This window comes from Manis pentadactyla, chromosome 10 (assembly GCF_030020395.1).
Source record: "Manis pentadactyla isolate mManPen7 chromosome 10, mManPen7.hap1, whole genome shotgun sequence".
Taxonomy (NCBI): domain Eukaryota; kingdom Metazoa; phylum Chordata; class Mammalia; order Pholidota; family Manidae; genus Manis; species Manis pentadactyla.
In genome coordinates, this window is record NC_080028.1 from 127,415,834 (window position 1) to 127,430,512 (window position 14,679).

Consider the following 14,679-nt stretch of genomic DNA (forward strand, 5'->3'; position numbering starts at 1 on the left):
CTTCGTTTGGATTACCGGTCCTAGCGCCACTTACTGAATTAGGCCATTTCCCCAGCAATGAGCAATGGCACCTGCCATACTTTTCAGAAATCTGTATATGCATGAGTTTCTGTTGTTTTTAATATTCAGCCTCATTAGTTTTTACCCTAATGCTCGCACGAGGTGTTCTGGATCACTGTCACTCCACAATAGTAAGAGCCCCTCACACCCCCCACAGGCCTGGCCTGGAGGTATGGACACACGGAGAACGGATAGAAATTTTTCCTACCTGACTGGAGGACACAACATAGGTGAGGGATGTGAAAAAATGACTCTTTATAAAGGGGAGGACGCAGCGGTCCTCTTCCTAAAACGGTCTCCTCCCCACTGCGTGCTGTGGTGTGTCCACGAGTCTCTCCAGCGGCTAGGCAGTCCCAGTGTCTCTTGCCTAGACTTTGAGGACCTAGAGGCGCCTCCAAGTTTCCGGCCTTATTCCTTGAAATGTAAATAGCTAGGAAGGCAACAGTCCTGTCTGCCCAGTGCACAGGCCCCTGATCTTGGCTGTAGCCATTGCCCCTGGCTGAGAGAGAAGCTATTAAACTTTGGGATGGGAGCAATCAACTAGGACATGGCAGCAGATCTAATTCTCATAGTATGTGCAGAGTCTGAGGAGACTAGGGCTTTTCACAGGAATATTGGGAAATGAAGGGAAATTTTATTTCCCAGAGCTTCTTTTGGGATGTTTTCTTCTCTGGTTCTGCCTGTTCTTGTGAGGTTTCCATACAGTCTCAATTACAATATCCTTGTAATAACTTGTGACACCTCGTTGGACAGGTACCTCTACCTTATTCTTCTTTGGAAAAGCATCAGCCATTCATTCTTCAGTAAAATTTTACAATCAGGGTAAGTTTCACAAAAGAACCCCTATAGTTTTTTTTTTTTTTATAGAATTGTTCTGAATCTGCAAATCACTTTAGAGAAATGACACTGTTTTCATACTCAAGAACACAGACTATCCATTTAGTTTAGGCCTTCTGTGATCTTCTTACAATGAGTTTTTTATTTCCTGCATGCAAATCTTTTGAATCTTGTTAGATTTATTCCTAAATATTCTGTGATCTTTAGTGGTATTGAAAATGGTCTCCTTAAAAGTAAATTCTGTTTTCTGTTTTGGTGGTTGGCACGTAGAAATAATGTATAGATTTCCATATATTGTTTTTTACCAGCAACCATGCTAACCTCATTATTTTTAATACTTTGTTGGTAGGTTATTTTGAATTTTCTAGGAATATCATATCATCTGAATAAAGATAATTTTCCCTCCTCCTCCCCATTTCTTGTGTCTTTATTTTTCTTGCTGTTATTAGCTATTAAATAGAAGCAATAGTGGGCATCTTTGTCCTGTTCTTGATTTTAAAGGGAAAATTATCAGTAGTTGCCCACTTGCTGTAGGACTTTTTTGTAGATGCTGTTAAGCAGTTTAGGAATGTTTACTTCTATTCCTAATTTCCTAAGAGTTTATATCATCAATGTGCATTGAATTTTATTAACTGCTTTTTCTGCATCTCTTCAGATGATTATGTGGTTTTTCTCCTTTAATATTTTAATGTGGTAAATGCTGTTGACATTCTAATGATAAAAGATCCTTGCAATCCTGGATTAAACTAATTTGTTCATGTCCTATTATCTTTTTGCACGTTGCTAGGTTTCATTTGCTGATATTGTTTGGGATGTTTTCCTCTGTTTATTTGTGAGATTGGAGTATAATGTTATTTTATTATACTATCCTTGTTTGGTTTTGCTATCAAGGTTATGTATACTGACCTCAGAATTTATTGGGGAGTATTTAATCTTTTTCTGTTTTTTGGAAAGGTTTGTGTAAGATTGGAATGATCTGTTTCTTTAAAAGTTTTGTAGAATTCACTGGTAAAACTGCGTGGGCCTGATACACTATTTGAGGAATTTAAAAATAAGATTATTAATGTTGATGCATAAAAAAATTAGCTTAATTAGTGGTGTAGTTGTTTATTGGGTCCCACTGAGGCCCGGTTCTGGATCGGAACCCCTTTTAGGAGTTTTATTTGAAAGAGTAGACCTTGATCATAGTGGTCTTTATAAAGCCGTAAACCCCAGGTGAGAGGTCGAGAGGTCCACAAGCTCTCTTTTTTTCCATGGGAGGTAAAGTTAATTTGTAGGGGATTGCACCATCCTTTAGTAGTAGTATTCGAATTTTTGCATCCTGGGATCACATCGTCTGACCAAAAAGCACTGTGGTGGGGATAATGGGCTTTGACAGTAATATAATCCCAGGAAGAGGAGGGCTTCCAGTAACTATCTCCTGTGGTCTCACATCCCCAGGAAGCACAGAAAAAATCACTTTCAAACCCACACTTCCAATTAAGGGAGCGGGATCGATGGGTGCCAGGGCATACGTAAAAGGTGTATGACCTAAGGGCTGTTCGGCGATTTTCCTCAGAGCAACCGGGGGAATCTAACGCCCCATTAAAAGTATTAGGCGCTTGTAATTGCGGCCAGAGAGTACTCGATGTTCCCCAATCTGGGCTGGCTCCCAAGGCTAATTTGCACAGGTCAACTTCTAAAGGATCCCATGAGGGAGAGTCTCCTAAGTTTGTTTTAGCTGAAACAACATCTCCCACTTGGTTACTTATTGTCCATGTGTAATTCCATATTTGATATGTGGAGCCAGCCCTGGGTCCCAGTCGCTGGCCCCCGATAGTGATGGGGCACGTCAGGATGGCAACCAGCAGCAGGATCATCTAAAACAAAACACAATACAAAGTATTTCTCAGGCGCCACCCTGGGAGATGGTTATGAGGCGTTTATAAAACTTTAGTGGTTTTAGTTCTTGTTACCTGTTACTGGTTTATCAACAGGTTTTATTAATCTTTCAGGGAGCCATCTGGCTCCTCCTTCTTTAGAGTCAAAAACACAAAAGGACAGCTCTCAGGGAGGATTCTCCTCTCTGGAATGTGTTAGGTTATTTTTTGTTTCACAGTGGTATTGATGGGTTTGACAAGGTGTTCAGGTAACCATCGAGGTCCATTTCCCAGAGTATCATATACACAGGCATGGCCTCTGCCCCAGATAAGAACTGGGTCGGGACCGTGCCACTTGGAGGTAAGCAGATCTTTCCATAGAACTTCTGCAAACTTTGTTTTGGCTTCAGGGTGCCACAGCTTATCTGCTGCAGACTTACCATGATCATCTAATTGTAAAAAATTAAGTGTGAACAAGGCATGATTGAGGAGGTTCTTTGGAGAGCCTTTTACAGGATACACAGTATTGGTCTTGAGTTTATTGATCATACCTTTTAAAGTTTGATGAGCTCGTTCGACTATTCCCTGTCCTTGGGGATTGTAGGGGATACCTGTGATGTGTTTAATTTGAAATTGATGGCAAAAATTTTGAAATGCTTGTGAGGTGTATCCTGGTCCATTGTCTGTTTTAATGATTTGAGGTTTGCCAATAACAGTAATGCATTGAAGAACATGGGCTATAACATTTTTGGCGGCTTCACCACTGTGGAGAGTGGCAAATATAAAACCGCTGTAAGTATCAATGGTCACATGAGTATATTTAAGAGCACCAAATTCAGAAATATGAGTAACATCCATCTGCCAGATTTCATTAGGGAGTAGGCCTCTCGGATTAACTCCTAAATGAGGAAGGGGCAGTGAGGTAACACACCCCGGACAGTTTTTAACAATTTGCCTAGCTTGTTCTCTGGTGAGTTTAAATAAAAGTCGAAGAGTGTGAGCATTCACATGATGAAGAGAATGGTATTGACTAGCTCTGGTGACTGCATCGGTCATAATAAAATACATAAAGCGGGTGTTTTTATCTGCAAGGGCATTACCTTGGGAGAGGGGACTAGGGAGGTCGGTGTGGGCTCGCAGGTGGCCTATATAGAAAGGGGCTTGTCTAAGTAATATGTAGGTTTGGAGTTGTTGAAAGAGGGAAATGGCGTTGGTAGAGGGTTTAATGTAAGGAACAGTTTCTAAAATAGGAATTGAATATGCTATGTAGGCACTGTCGGTATACAGATTAAAAGGGATTTGGCTCAGCATTTTGAAAACTTGTAAAATAGCAAATAATTCTACGAGTTGAGCTGATTTAAAGGGTGATTGGATACTGTAACTCTGTGAGCCAATAACATAGGCAGCAATGCCAGAGGAGGAGCCATCTGAGAAAACTAAAGAGGCATTTTCTAAAGGAGTGGATGAGGTTCTTTTTGGGAAAATAAAGGGATGTAGTCGTGAGAATTGGAGTTGTTTATGTGAGGGATAGTGATTATCGATTTTACCTTGAAAAGAAGCAAGGGATATAAGCCAATCATCCACATTTTGGGAAAGCCAATCTGTTTGCTCTTTTGTGTAAGGAATGATGAGCTGATCAGGATCTCTGCCAAAATGTTGGCGGCTTTTTTCTCTGCCTGCTTTTATGATCTTTGCAACTAATGAAGGGTATGTGATAAGGACTTTAGGTGGGGAAGAGGGCAAATGGATCCACAATAAAGGATTACCTTGCCATAAAACTCCAGTAGGGGTGTGTTGCGTATTACAGATGATGAGAGCGAAGGGCCTGTCATAGGATAAGAATGTAATTTGTTGTTGTTGTATAGCTGTTTCAATAATGTTTAAGGTTTTCTTCGCTTCAATAGACAATTTCCGAGGGGATAGGGGATCAGAATCTCCTTGCAGTATATCAAAAAAGGGGTTTTAACTCTCCAGTAGTTAATTTGAGATAGGGTCTAAGCCAATTAATATCTCCCAAGAATTTTTGGAAATCATTCAATGTTTGTAAGTGTGATGTTTTTAATTGAATCTTTTGGGTAGTGATTTTGTTTGGAGTTAGTTCAAAGCCAAGGTAGTAATAGGGATCTGTTAATTGAACTTTGTTTGGAGCAATTTGGAGACCGAAAGAGGTGAGACGGGTGGTCAATTCTTGACTACATTTCAGGACTTCAGAGTTGGATGCCCCAGCCAGGAGGATATCATCCATGTAATGAATGATATAGATGGAAGGCCATCTGGACCTGAGGGGATCTACGGCTTGAGCTACAAATTTTTGACACAGTGTGGGGCTGTTCGCCATACCTTGAGGGAGGACTTTCCACTGGTAGCGATGCGTTGGCCCTTTGAAATTGGTGACAGGAATACTAAACGCAAAGCGTTCTCTATCTTGGGGATGGAGAGGGATAGTAAAGAAACAATCTTTAAGATCAATGATGATCTTAGGTCCTGAAGGAGCCTCCATTCTCCTGATTTCTTTTTAATTACAAATATAGGAGTGTTCCAAGGAGAGATGGTGGGTTCTAAGTGTCCAGCAGTTAACTGTTCCTGTACTAACTTAGTAGCTGCTGTGAGTTTTTCTTGATTTAAAGGCCATTGATCTACCCAGACAGGGGAGTCTGATTTCCACTTTATCTTATCTGCGTGGGGTACAGGAAAGTCAATGGCCATCATGGAAAATTTTTATTCCCTAATCCTAAACGATCAGTTTTGGGTGTGACAATAAGGGGTTCTTTTATGCCTTGACTATTTTTTCCTAGGCCCTGACCGGGCAAATAGCCTTGGTTAAGCATTTGTTGGGCAATAACATCATTTGGGCTGGCCATGACAAGTTTTAATTGGGATAAAATGTCACGTCCCCATAAGTTAATGGGTAATCCAGCTACTATGTAAGGTTGGACTTGTCCGGAATTCCCTTCTTTATCTCTCCAGGTTAAGATTTTAGAACTTTGTTTGGGGTTTGTGGATTGGCCAATGCCTTTGAGATGGGTTACAGTTGTACTACAGGGCCAACTAGGAGGCCACTGTTGGGCTGATATCACTGTAGCATCTGCTCCTGTATCAACTAATCCTTCGAAGGACTTGCCATCTAGTTGTAGGGTTAGCAATGGCCTTTCGGTGGTGATTTGTTGTACCCAATAAGCATCAGAGGAGCCAAAGGCAGCATTTAATCTGAAATTTTTATAATAACTTTTATGTGTTGAATCTAACAGGAGTAGTAGGAGTTGGGCTATTCGTTTCCCTTTTGATATAGATATTGGACCCATAGGAGCAGAGGCTAGGAGGGTAATTTGTCCTGTATAATCATTGTCTATAACTCCTGGTATAATATGGAGGCCAGCTAATGCAGAGCTCCCTCGTCCTAAGATTAGACCAAAGGTGCCGGAAGGTAAGGGTCCATAAGTTTCTGTGGGGAGCAGCTGGACCCCTTGGTCAAGAATTAATATTGTGCTGGTGGCGGAACAGAGGTCCAATCCTGCACTTCCTGGGGTGGCACGGGAGAGGGAGTGGATGTCTGCGCAGGGAGAAACTGCTGCTGTTGAGCTGGGGGAACGAACCTGACAGCCCCTTGGTTCGCGCTTGATTGTGGGGCCAGGGGCTGGCCCCTCTGGGAGTTTCCCTGAAATGGCTGAGGTTGAAGGGGTGTGCCTTCAACAGTTGTCTTAGAGCGGCACTCTTTAACCCAAAGATAGCCGCGCCGACATCTAGGGCAAACAGTTTTTGGGGGACCCTGGGGCAGGGGAGCTCGAGGCGGGTGAAGTTGAATCTCTGCCTGACACTGGCGGGCGAAATGTCCTGGCTGATGCACTTTCTGTTTCTCCTCCCCCAACTAGTCGCTCGGCAGCATCTGTTAGGCGACTAATGAAGTCGCTGTAAGGCTCGTCAGGCCCTTGGCGGATTTTTGCTAGGGAGGTAGTAGCGGAGCCTTTAGGGGGAAGGCGCCGCCAGGCTGTCAAGGCTGCGTTTTGGACCTGAGCCAGAAGACCAGGGGGAAAGGCTGCTTGGGCCTCATTTGTTTCATAAGGGCTTCGCCCGAGTAATTTATCTCTCGTCCATGAGTGCGAGGTTTTACTTTCACTATTGCGCTGTGCAGTCTCACGGCAATTTTCTACAAAGTCAGTACGCCAAAGACATACTCTCCCCCGGACGATGCAGCTCGCGCTAAAGAAAGCCAGTCATTAGGGGTCAGCCACCGATCGCTCAGGCTTTCAATTAAAGCTAGTGTGAAAGGAGCTGTGGGGCCGTAACTGGTAACAGCTGCTTTTAAATATTTTAAGTGTTTAAGGTTTAGGCGGCGGTATTTTTGGGTTTTAGCGCGGTTTTATTACTCTTAGGCTCTTCATTGTCTGAAGGCTCCCCCTCAGAATCCTGCTCTTGGTCTGGGGTATCTGGGTCTTGGGAGTCTGGGACGTTCTCGTCCTCGCTCTCTTCTGTGACTTCTGGGGGTGTTTCTGGGCGGCGACCGCGGGTGACTGGAAAGGCAAGGACTGGGTCTTTTGGTTTTGCATTCTTTATGGGTTTTTTGGGGAGTAAGGGAGGTTGCGCGGGGCTCAACGATGTCAGCTCAGCCTCAAGGGCTTTGATCTCTTTAATGAGCTGAACATGCTCACGTTTTTGCAACAAAAGTTCTTTAAGGGAAGATACTTCTTTAGTTAGAGAAATTTTTGCTTGCCGGATGGGGTCAGATAAAAGGGGGGGGTAATAAGGAGGCTCTAGAGCGGGGATTTGAAGCATAGGGGCACATTGGGGGGGAATAGGTTTGTATGGGGGAGGCTTAAAGTGCCCATCAGTGGCACCATAAAGGACTGGCGCTGTGAGACGCCAGGGGTTTTCATGTTCATGAGAATGAGCAGCTTGGTTTCTTAATGTCTCATTTTCTGGGCTTAAATGATTGTCTTGACGTCTTAAGGACGTGAGTGTGGGGTAAATGGAGGGGATTTTGGGGGAATGAGATTTGCCAGGTTTACTTTCAGGTTTATCTTGGGGATCTGGAGTATTTTGTTCAGATTGGGGCTTGGGAGTTTCTTCGAGAGAAACAGCGGGATCTTCAGGAATATCCAGTTATTGAAGGACAAGTAGAGGGTGGTCGGGAGTTTTTTCTAAGGGCTATTTCTCCTGTTTCTATAACATTTTTGATATCAGGGTCTTGTGAATGAACTTTAAGGATATCATGAATGAGGTTCCAAAAGGAGAATGCTGAGACAGGGACCTTTTCAGGGCCAAAGGTCTGGTAAAAATCTTGGAGGGCATCACCAACTCTTTCCCAGCGTTTACAACTGATAGTGCCCTCTAGGGGGAACCAAGGACAATTTTCATGTACGAAGGAAAAAAAAGTGTCGAAGATCCTTTTTCTTGACCCTTACACCTCGCGTCCTGAGAGAATCCTTAACTCCGTTAAGAAATACCTCGTGGGAGTTCAGAGAATTGCCCATTGCTATGGTTACAACCTCCGCTCGGCCTAAATTTAAATCTCTCCAAGTCAGCCGCGATTACACCAATGTCCTGAGTCAGTGAAGCCACTCTCATCAGCTCAGACGAGCCCTTGCTTATGTAGGACAGCCGGCAGGTATAATCCGCCTGCTCGGACCCTCTAGGGCAGGGACTCCGTAGTCAGAGTCCCCTGGGTATGCCTTCGAGGTGAACGGCCGTTAGCCCAAAGTAAGCACAAGGTTTTCAGAGAGGGACAACTAGAGGGCAAAACAAGGGATAAATCGCGGCGGGAGACTGGAGGGAAGTGATAAAACCAATTAAATTACTACATCGAACTCACAAGAGGTATTTTGAAATGCTTGCTTGTGAATGCGTCTACTCACCTCTCACGGATCTGTATTACGGACGGGTGGGCCACAGTGATCGTCAATGCAGAGTCGGCGTCAGGCTCCTACCTGCGCGACGTCTCAAATGAGTGCCTGGCCAGGACTACGAGTAGACGTTTCAGCAGGAGTCCCGTCGAGCCCCACGTTGGGCGCCAGTTGTCCCGTCCCGCGGGACTATCAACGAGGGCCAAAACGAGAAACCTGCAGAAATGAAACAAGCAAGGGACACAAAGCACAACCAGCAAGACAGGATGTCTGATCAAGCTGGCACAGTTTATTGTTTGCAGGCTCAATTTATACAGGTTAGCAAGGAAGGGGTGGGTCAGAAGATAATTGGACCTTAGGTGGCGCCGGCGGGAAGGTGTAGAGGGGTGATTTGGGCCTTGGCTGATGTCGGCGGGAGCAGAGAATCCGGAAGAGAAACAGGAAGTTCGCCATTTTGTGGGTGGGGGGTCCTTTTGGTCCCTGGCAAATTAGAGGCGGAGACAGAGGGAAAGTTTAGATACTGAGGTGAAATTATGGGCAGGATTAAGGCCTTTAAAGAGTGATGGCATAAGTCTGGTTTTTACCCCAAGATGTATGACATTCCTAATTTTTGACTATTCTTACTAGCTGTTCTTAAAGTGAAGCAATTACAGTCTTTTGACTGTTGAGAAAAATGAAAATTTAGAGAAGAACCAAGGTATAATTTTCCCTGGTTGTACACAGTATGGTTTTTCCCTTTGTATTTTTCACAGACACAGATTCTTTCAAACCTACTAGCGCTTGCTTTATGATCAACTTTTGAAAATGAACCAGGTGTGCCTGACCGTAGGATGCAGTGCTAGATACATGTTCTATATCTTTATATATAGAATATCTTTTATATCTTTTCAGATTTGGGGGCTGTCTAATTGAAACATTATAAAGGGGTACATTGGTATCCTCTCTTGTGGTGGTGTATTTGTTTCCTTTGTAGTTCTGTCATCTTTTACTTTGCATATTTTGAGGCCATTTTACTAGATGCACACGGTTTAGAATAGTTACATCCTCTGTGGACAAACCCTTTTTAAATACAGTGGATTCTTTATATTTAATATTTTCCCCTTAAGCCTTATACCATAACATATCAGCTGTCTTTATATTGGTGTTTGTCTACATATTTTTCCATACTTTTACTTCCAACTTTTATATGTCTTTACAGTTCAGGTATATTGCTTGTAAATAGCATAATGCTGAATTTTCCTAAAATCCCATTTTCTTTTAATTGATAAATTTAATCCCTTTATAATTATCATGATAATAATTTATTTGAATTTGTTTCCACTATATTCTTTTTTAAATAACCTTTTTATTTTGGGATATTTTTAGATTTACAGGAAATTTGCAAAGACAGTACAAGAGTTCCCATATACATTTCACCAGTTTTCTCTAAGGTTAACATCTTACATAACTATGATACATTCATCAAAACTAAAAATATTAATATTAGTACATTACTGTTAACTAAATCACTAAACTTTATTCAATTTCACCAGTTTTCTCACTACTGTCATTTTTCTGTTCAAGGATTCAATCCAAGGTGCATTTAGCCACCATATTATTTAACATTTTTTTTGTCCCATCTTTCTAATGCTTCTTGCATGCTTTAGATTGTCTAAATTTGTTTATGTTCTTATTCTATTTTTCCCCATTTGCCTGTTTGGGATTTACATAATCCACTTATATTTTTCAAACATTTAACCTTGAAATTTTACAATGCATATTTAATTTAACAAAGTCTAAATTTAAACAATACTTAGTGTACCTCTGGAACACTACAAAGACCGTAAAACTAATCATTCACCCTTCTGACTAATATGCTATTGTTCTCCAATATTTTATTAGTCTTTTTTTAAGTCCACAAACTAATTTATTATCATTTTATATAGGTAATGTTTCCATTTTGCATGTTCACCATTTTTTTGCTTTTTACTGCCATTCTTCTTACATCTCAGAGTGTCTTGACAGAATTTTCTTTCTGAATGACAACCTTTATGAATTCTTGTGCCTTAGCTTTGGTTCCCTGGGGAGAATTTCACAGAGAAGCTTTAGTGCTGCAACTATTTTAGGGATGGGGGCAAAAGGAGCAAAGCGAGAAGTGAGGGGGGCACATAAACAAGGGTGCATTGGTGAGCTGGCCATTATTTCACATTGGGCACCCTGGAGTGCTTGCTTTCTTAAACTGGTCTCGTGAGAGGATATGGGATGTTACTGTGTCCCAGGACAGCCAGTGGGGGGCTGGGAGTGTGTATCAGAAGAAGCAGAAATTTGTCCTCCACATTCCATCTCCAGTTGGTCCAAATTTCACTCCACAGAACACAATTTCTCTGTGTTCCTGGGTTGCACGTGTGAGTGAATGTCAGCCCTAGTGACAACAGGGAAGCCCCGGGCTGGGGCAAGAAGCACAAATTCCACTCCACAAAGCAGCCACTGGGAGCAACTGGGAAATGTCAGTACTGCTTCCAGCCCTTAATTCCAAAGCCTGTATGTTTTAGTTCTTGGGAACTGTGGCTAGTAGTCTTCAAATACGGCTATGTAAAGTTCCTCCCATGACTCTGTACATACATGTGCTCCTCACATCAAAAGGTAGCATCTGTTTCCCCTCCCCTTGAATCTGCATTGGCCTTTTGACTTGCTGTGAATGATAGATAATGGTACAAGTAAAGTTCTAGGGCTTGAGCCTAGGCCTTAAAAGGACTGAAAGCTTCCATTCCCTCCCTGGGGACAGCCGGCTTGGTCTAGGCTTTCTGAAAGACATGATCTCCTGTACAGAAAGAAATGCCCCAAGGGGCATCACTGGGGGGACGTATCATGGTGCCTTCTTAGATCGTCAGGCAGCCCAGTTTCACACAAGCAGTTTTGTGAGCCCAGCCAAAGCCACCTAGAGCAGTAGAGCCCAGGGCCTTAGCTACATCCTGGCTAAATGACACAGAATCATGAGAAATAATAAATCATTTTGTTTTACAATATTGCGTTTTTAAGTGGCTTGCTACACAGAAATAAGTAATTGATACGAAACAGTGTTGCGCAGGATTGCGTGCTTCTAGCCTTTGAACGTGCTGGTGTGGAGGCTCACTTCTCAGGAAAAGCAGACACAAATCCAGGTTTGTTGACAGTTCCTAAGGATGAGCCACTACTCCCTAGAGTAGAAAGGATCCAGTGTAATCCACCTACCTTCAGGGGGGCAGGCCGCTCCGCGCAAAGGAGAGAGCCACCCGTCAGCCTCCCAGGAGGCAGGGCTGGCAAGCCTCTGGGCGCAGAGGGATGCCGCGGAGCATTGATTAAATAAAGAGTCCAACATTAGCTCCAGGCTTGGTTTGACTTTCACAGAAGCCAGGACAGGCACCAATCAGAATCCCCATTTCACAGGCGTAAGAGAACCGAGTCAGAGCAGCTACACGTGTTCACGGTTGGTTTCATGGCTAGCCAGAAAACAATCGGGATTTACTTTGTTTTGGATGGTCTGTATTTATTTCATTGCATTTCAACCTCAGTAGGGCACCCAGGTCTTGCGAGGCCGACTAAAATCAAAACCGGCGCTGAGCCCCGCCCTCAGCAGCGCGCACGCGCATTGCAGCCGGTTCACTCCCGCGTGGCCTCGCCCCGCGCCGAAAACTACTCTTCCCGGCAGGCCTAGCACCGGCGCGACGCACTTCCTCCCGGCGTGCCCCGCGACGGGAAGGAGCCAAGTGAGCTCGAGGCCGACGCGACCAACGTTCGTCGCCGCTGTCCCCGCCGCCGAGCCGAGAGGAGCCGTCGCGGCCGACCCTGCCGCCCCCGCCGGTCACCATGTCCGCCCAGGCGCAGATGCGGGCCCTGCTGGACCAGCTCATGGGCACGGCCCGGGATGGTGAGTCGGGGCGATTGGACAGGCGAGGGGCCGGGTGGGAGCGAGGCCGCCGGGCGGCCTGAGGCGGGGGCTGTGATCGTCTGCGCCTGCGCCGGGCGCCCGCCCCTCCCCCCGTGCGCTGACCGCAGGCGCCGGGCCTTTGTTTGAGCCGGTTTGCTCGGGAGGCGGCTGCGGCCGGGCGCTCCCGCTCCGGCACTGCATCCCCCTGGGCTCCTCCTTCGGAACCCGTACTGCAGGCGGAAGCTGCGGCCCTTTCCCCTTTTCACGTCCTGCGGCTTCTTCCCCGGCCGGCGCCGCGGCTCCTTTGCGAACCCGGGTGTTCGCGAAGGGCTTGCTGGAGCCAGCATCCTCCGAGGCTCCTTGGGGAAGAAGCTACACTCGAGGGAGCCGGATGGGCCTCGGAACCCCGGCCGTGCTTGTTCTGTACCTTTGCAAGGGGAGCCGTAAATTGAGCTTTTCTAACGAGGGTTCCTGCCGAGTGCTTTTCCAGCCCCCTTTCCCTCCAACCACACAGGAGAGCCTCTGTTTAGCCAGAGCTTGGCAGTCGTTAGGCAGGTCGTACTGTAGGGAGGAGTCCTAGAGGATGGTGGTTGTCTCAAGAGAAAGCGGTCGCATCTTTGCTAAACTATATTCCTGCTGTGGTTTGTGTTTTCTTTTCTCCCGAAGTAACGAGGTTGTAAGTTCACACTGGCACATTTACAGGGCTGTGCAGATTCTTTGCACTTTATTTCATAGGTGAATAAGTGCTTTTTAGCTTTCTTTGTATATTGAGTTGCTTTTGAATTGCTTCCCATATTTTTATTTCATACAAACTGAACAATTGTGGCCCCTCTATTTTATTTATAAAGGTTCAGTGTATCTTTGCCTGCCTACATCAATCTGCAAGGGAGTTGCAGAAAAGCCTCATGTTCATCGAGCCGTGAGTCACAACCAATTTCTAAGCTGTTATAACAAAAAAGTGTTTGCTTTTTTTCACAAGTAACTTTAAAAGTGTAGTTTAGAAAGAAAACATTTTCAGTAGACACCACATTAATCCTGGATGCTTGCAAATCCTAAAATATATTCCTCCTCTAGTATTACACAGCTCTGTGTCATATACACAGATTAGCTTTAAAATTTGTCACATTACACTTTGCCTTTACTTTTATGTATCATTCCCCTGACTTCCTTACTGCAGGTTGGGCAAGAAAACTTTTCCTTTAAAACTTTTCAACAGCGGGCATAAAATTCTGCAGCTGAGGTCTTGAAGAATGCAGATGGGTACAGTATGTGTTGGAACTCACAGTGTGTATTGACTAACCCAGTTCCTTTCTGCCTCTTTTTGGTATTGTCTTGTTAAAAGTGACTCCCAGGTGCCAACTCTCTCTAAGGGTGGGGGTGAAAGGAGCATAGGAATATTAGGTCTAGATTATTTATCAGCGGTACAGTTAGAAAGCTTTCTTCTTCATGAGATTTTGGGCAAAACACTGCCTATGCATTTGTCCACAGCAAAATGATTAGTTTAATAAGTAGCTTCTGTTGGAGAAAACTACTACAATACGTGGTGATTTGTGGCCCTTTGATTAGCATGGGTTTTGGTATCCCATTGCCCACATGTATGTGTGGGGGCTAATGGCCTTTTGGTGCTCAGCCTATTACTTCTGACTCCTTGATTTCTTTGGCACAATCATGGTGTCAGATCTCATTAAGTGTGACTCTTCATGGTATATTAAGCATCATAAAACATCTATGTGCCACTCTAGTTGTAAATTTTTCTAGACCAGGTTTTCAGTGTTATTTGGTAGTCTGCGAATCATCCAGTGAATTGTACCAGACAGGCTTTTGTGCTTGATGTGATAATATTGTCTTATTTAAAACCACAAATGAATTTCAGGAGATGAAACCAGACAGAGGGTCAAGTTTACAGATGACCGTGTCTGCAAGAGTCATCTTCTGGATTGCTGTCCGCATGACATCCTGGCTGGGACGGTAGGTGCATGGAGGGGGGGGGAGTCACGGAACTGCCTGTCAAATTACAGATTCTATTAGTTTGGTGGAATTGTATATTATGGGATATATTTCACCGCAGTGAAACTCTGTAAAGTTACCAGCTTTTTGCAGTCGTTCATGTTGAGGTATTCACAACTACGTAATGCAAGTAGTCTCATTTGTAGCAAAAAAGTATGTTTCAGGTCAACCTTTAGTTGTTTGAAGATTGTTT

General features: G+C 44.2%; 1 protein-coding gene across 3 annotated transcripts in view; it reads left to right on the forward strand.

The window, feature by feature from the left end:
* Positions 1-12,299: 12,299 nt before the first annotated feature.
* Positions 12,300-14,679, forward strand: part of LUC7L (LUC7 like) — a 31,824-nt gene continuing 29,444 nt past the window's right edge. The window contains exons 1-3 of one of the 3 annotated variants that reach the window (XM_036915988.2): positions 12,300-12,479; positions 13,328-13,398; positions 14,353-14,447. Coding sequence is in view for 2 of the 3 variants with exons in the window: in XM_036915987.2 (XP_036771882.1) it covers positions 12,419-12,479; positions 14,353-14,447 (156 nt within the window). In the remaining variant the exon portion in view is untranslated. The remainder of the gene's footprint in view (positions 12,480-13,327; positions 13,399-14,352; positions 14,448-14,679) is intronic. The other 2 variants (XM_036915987.2, XM_036915986.2) reach the window with 2 other exon arrangements.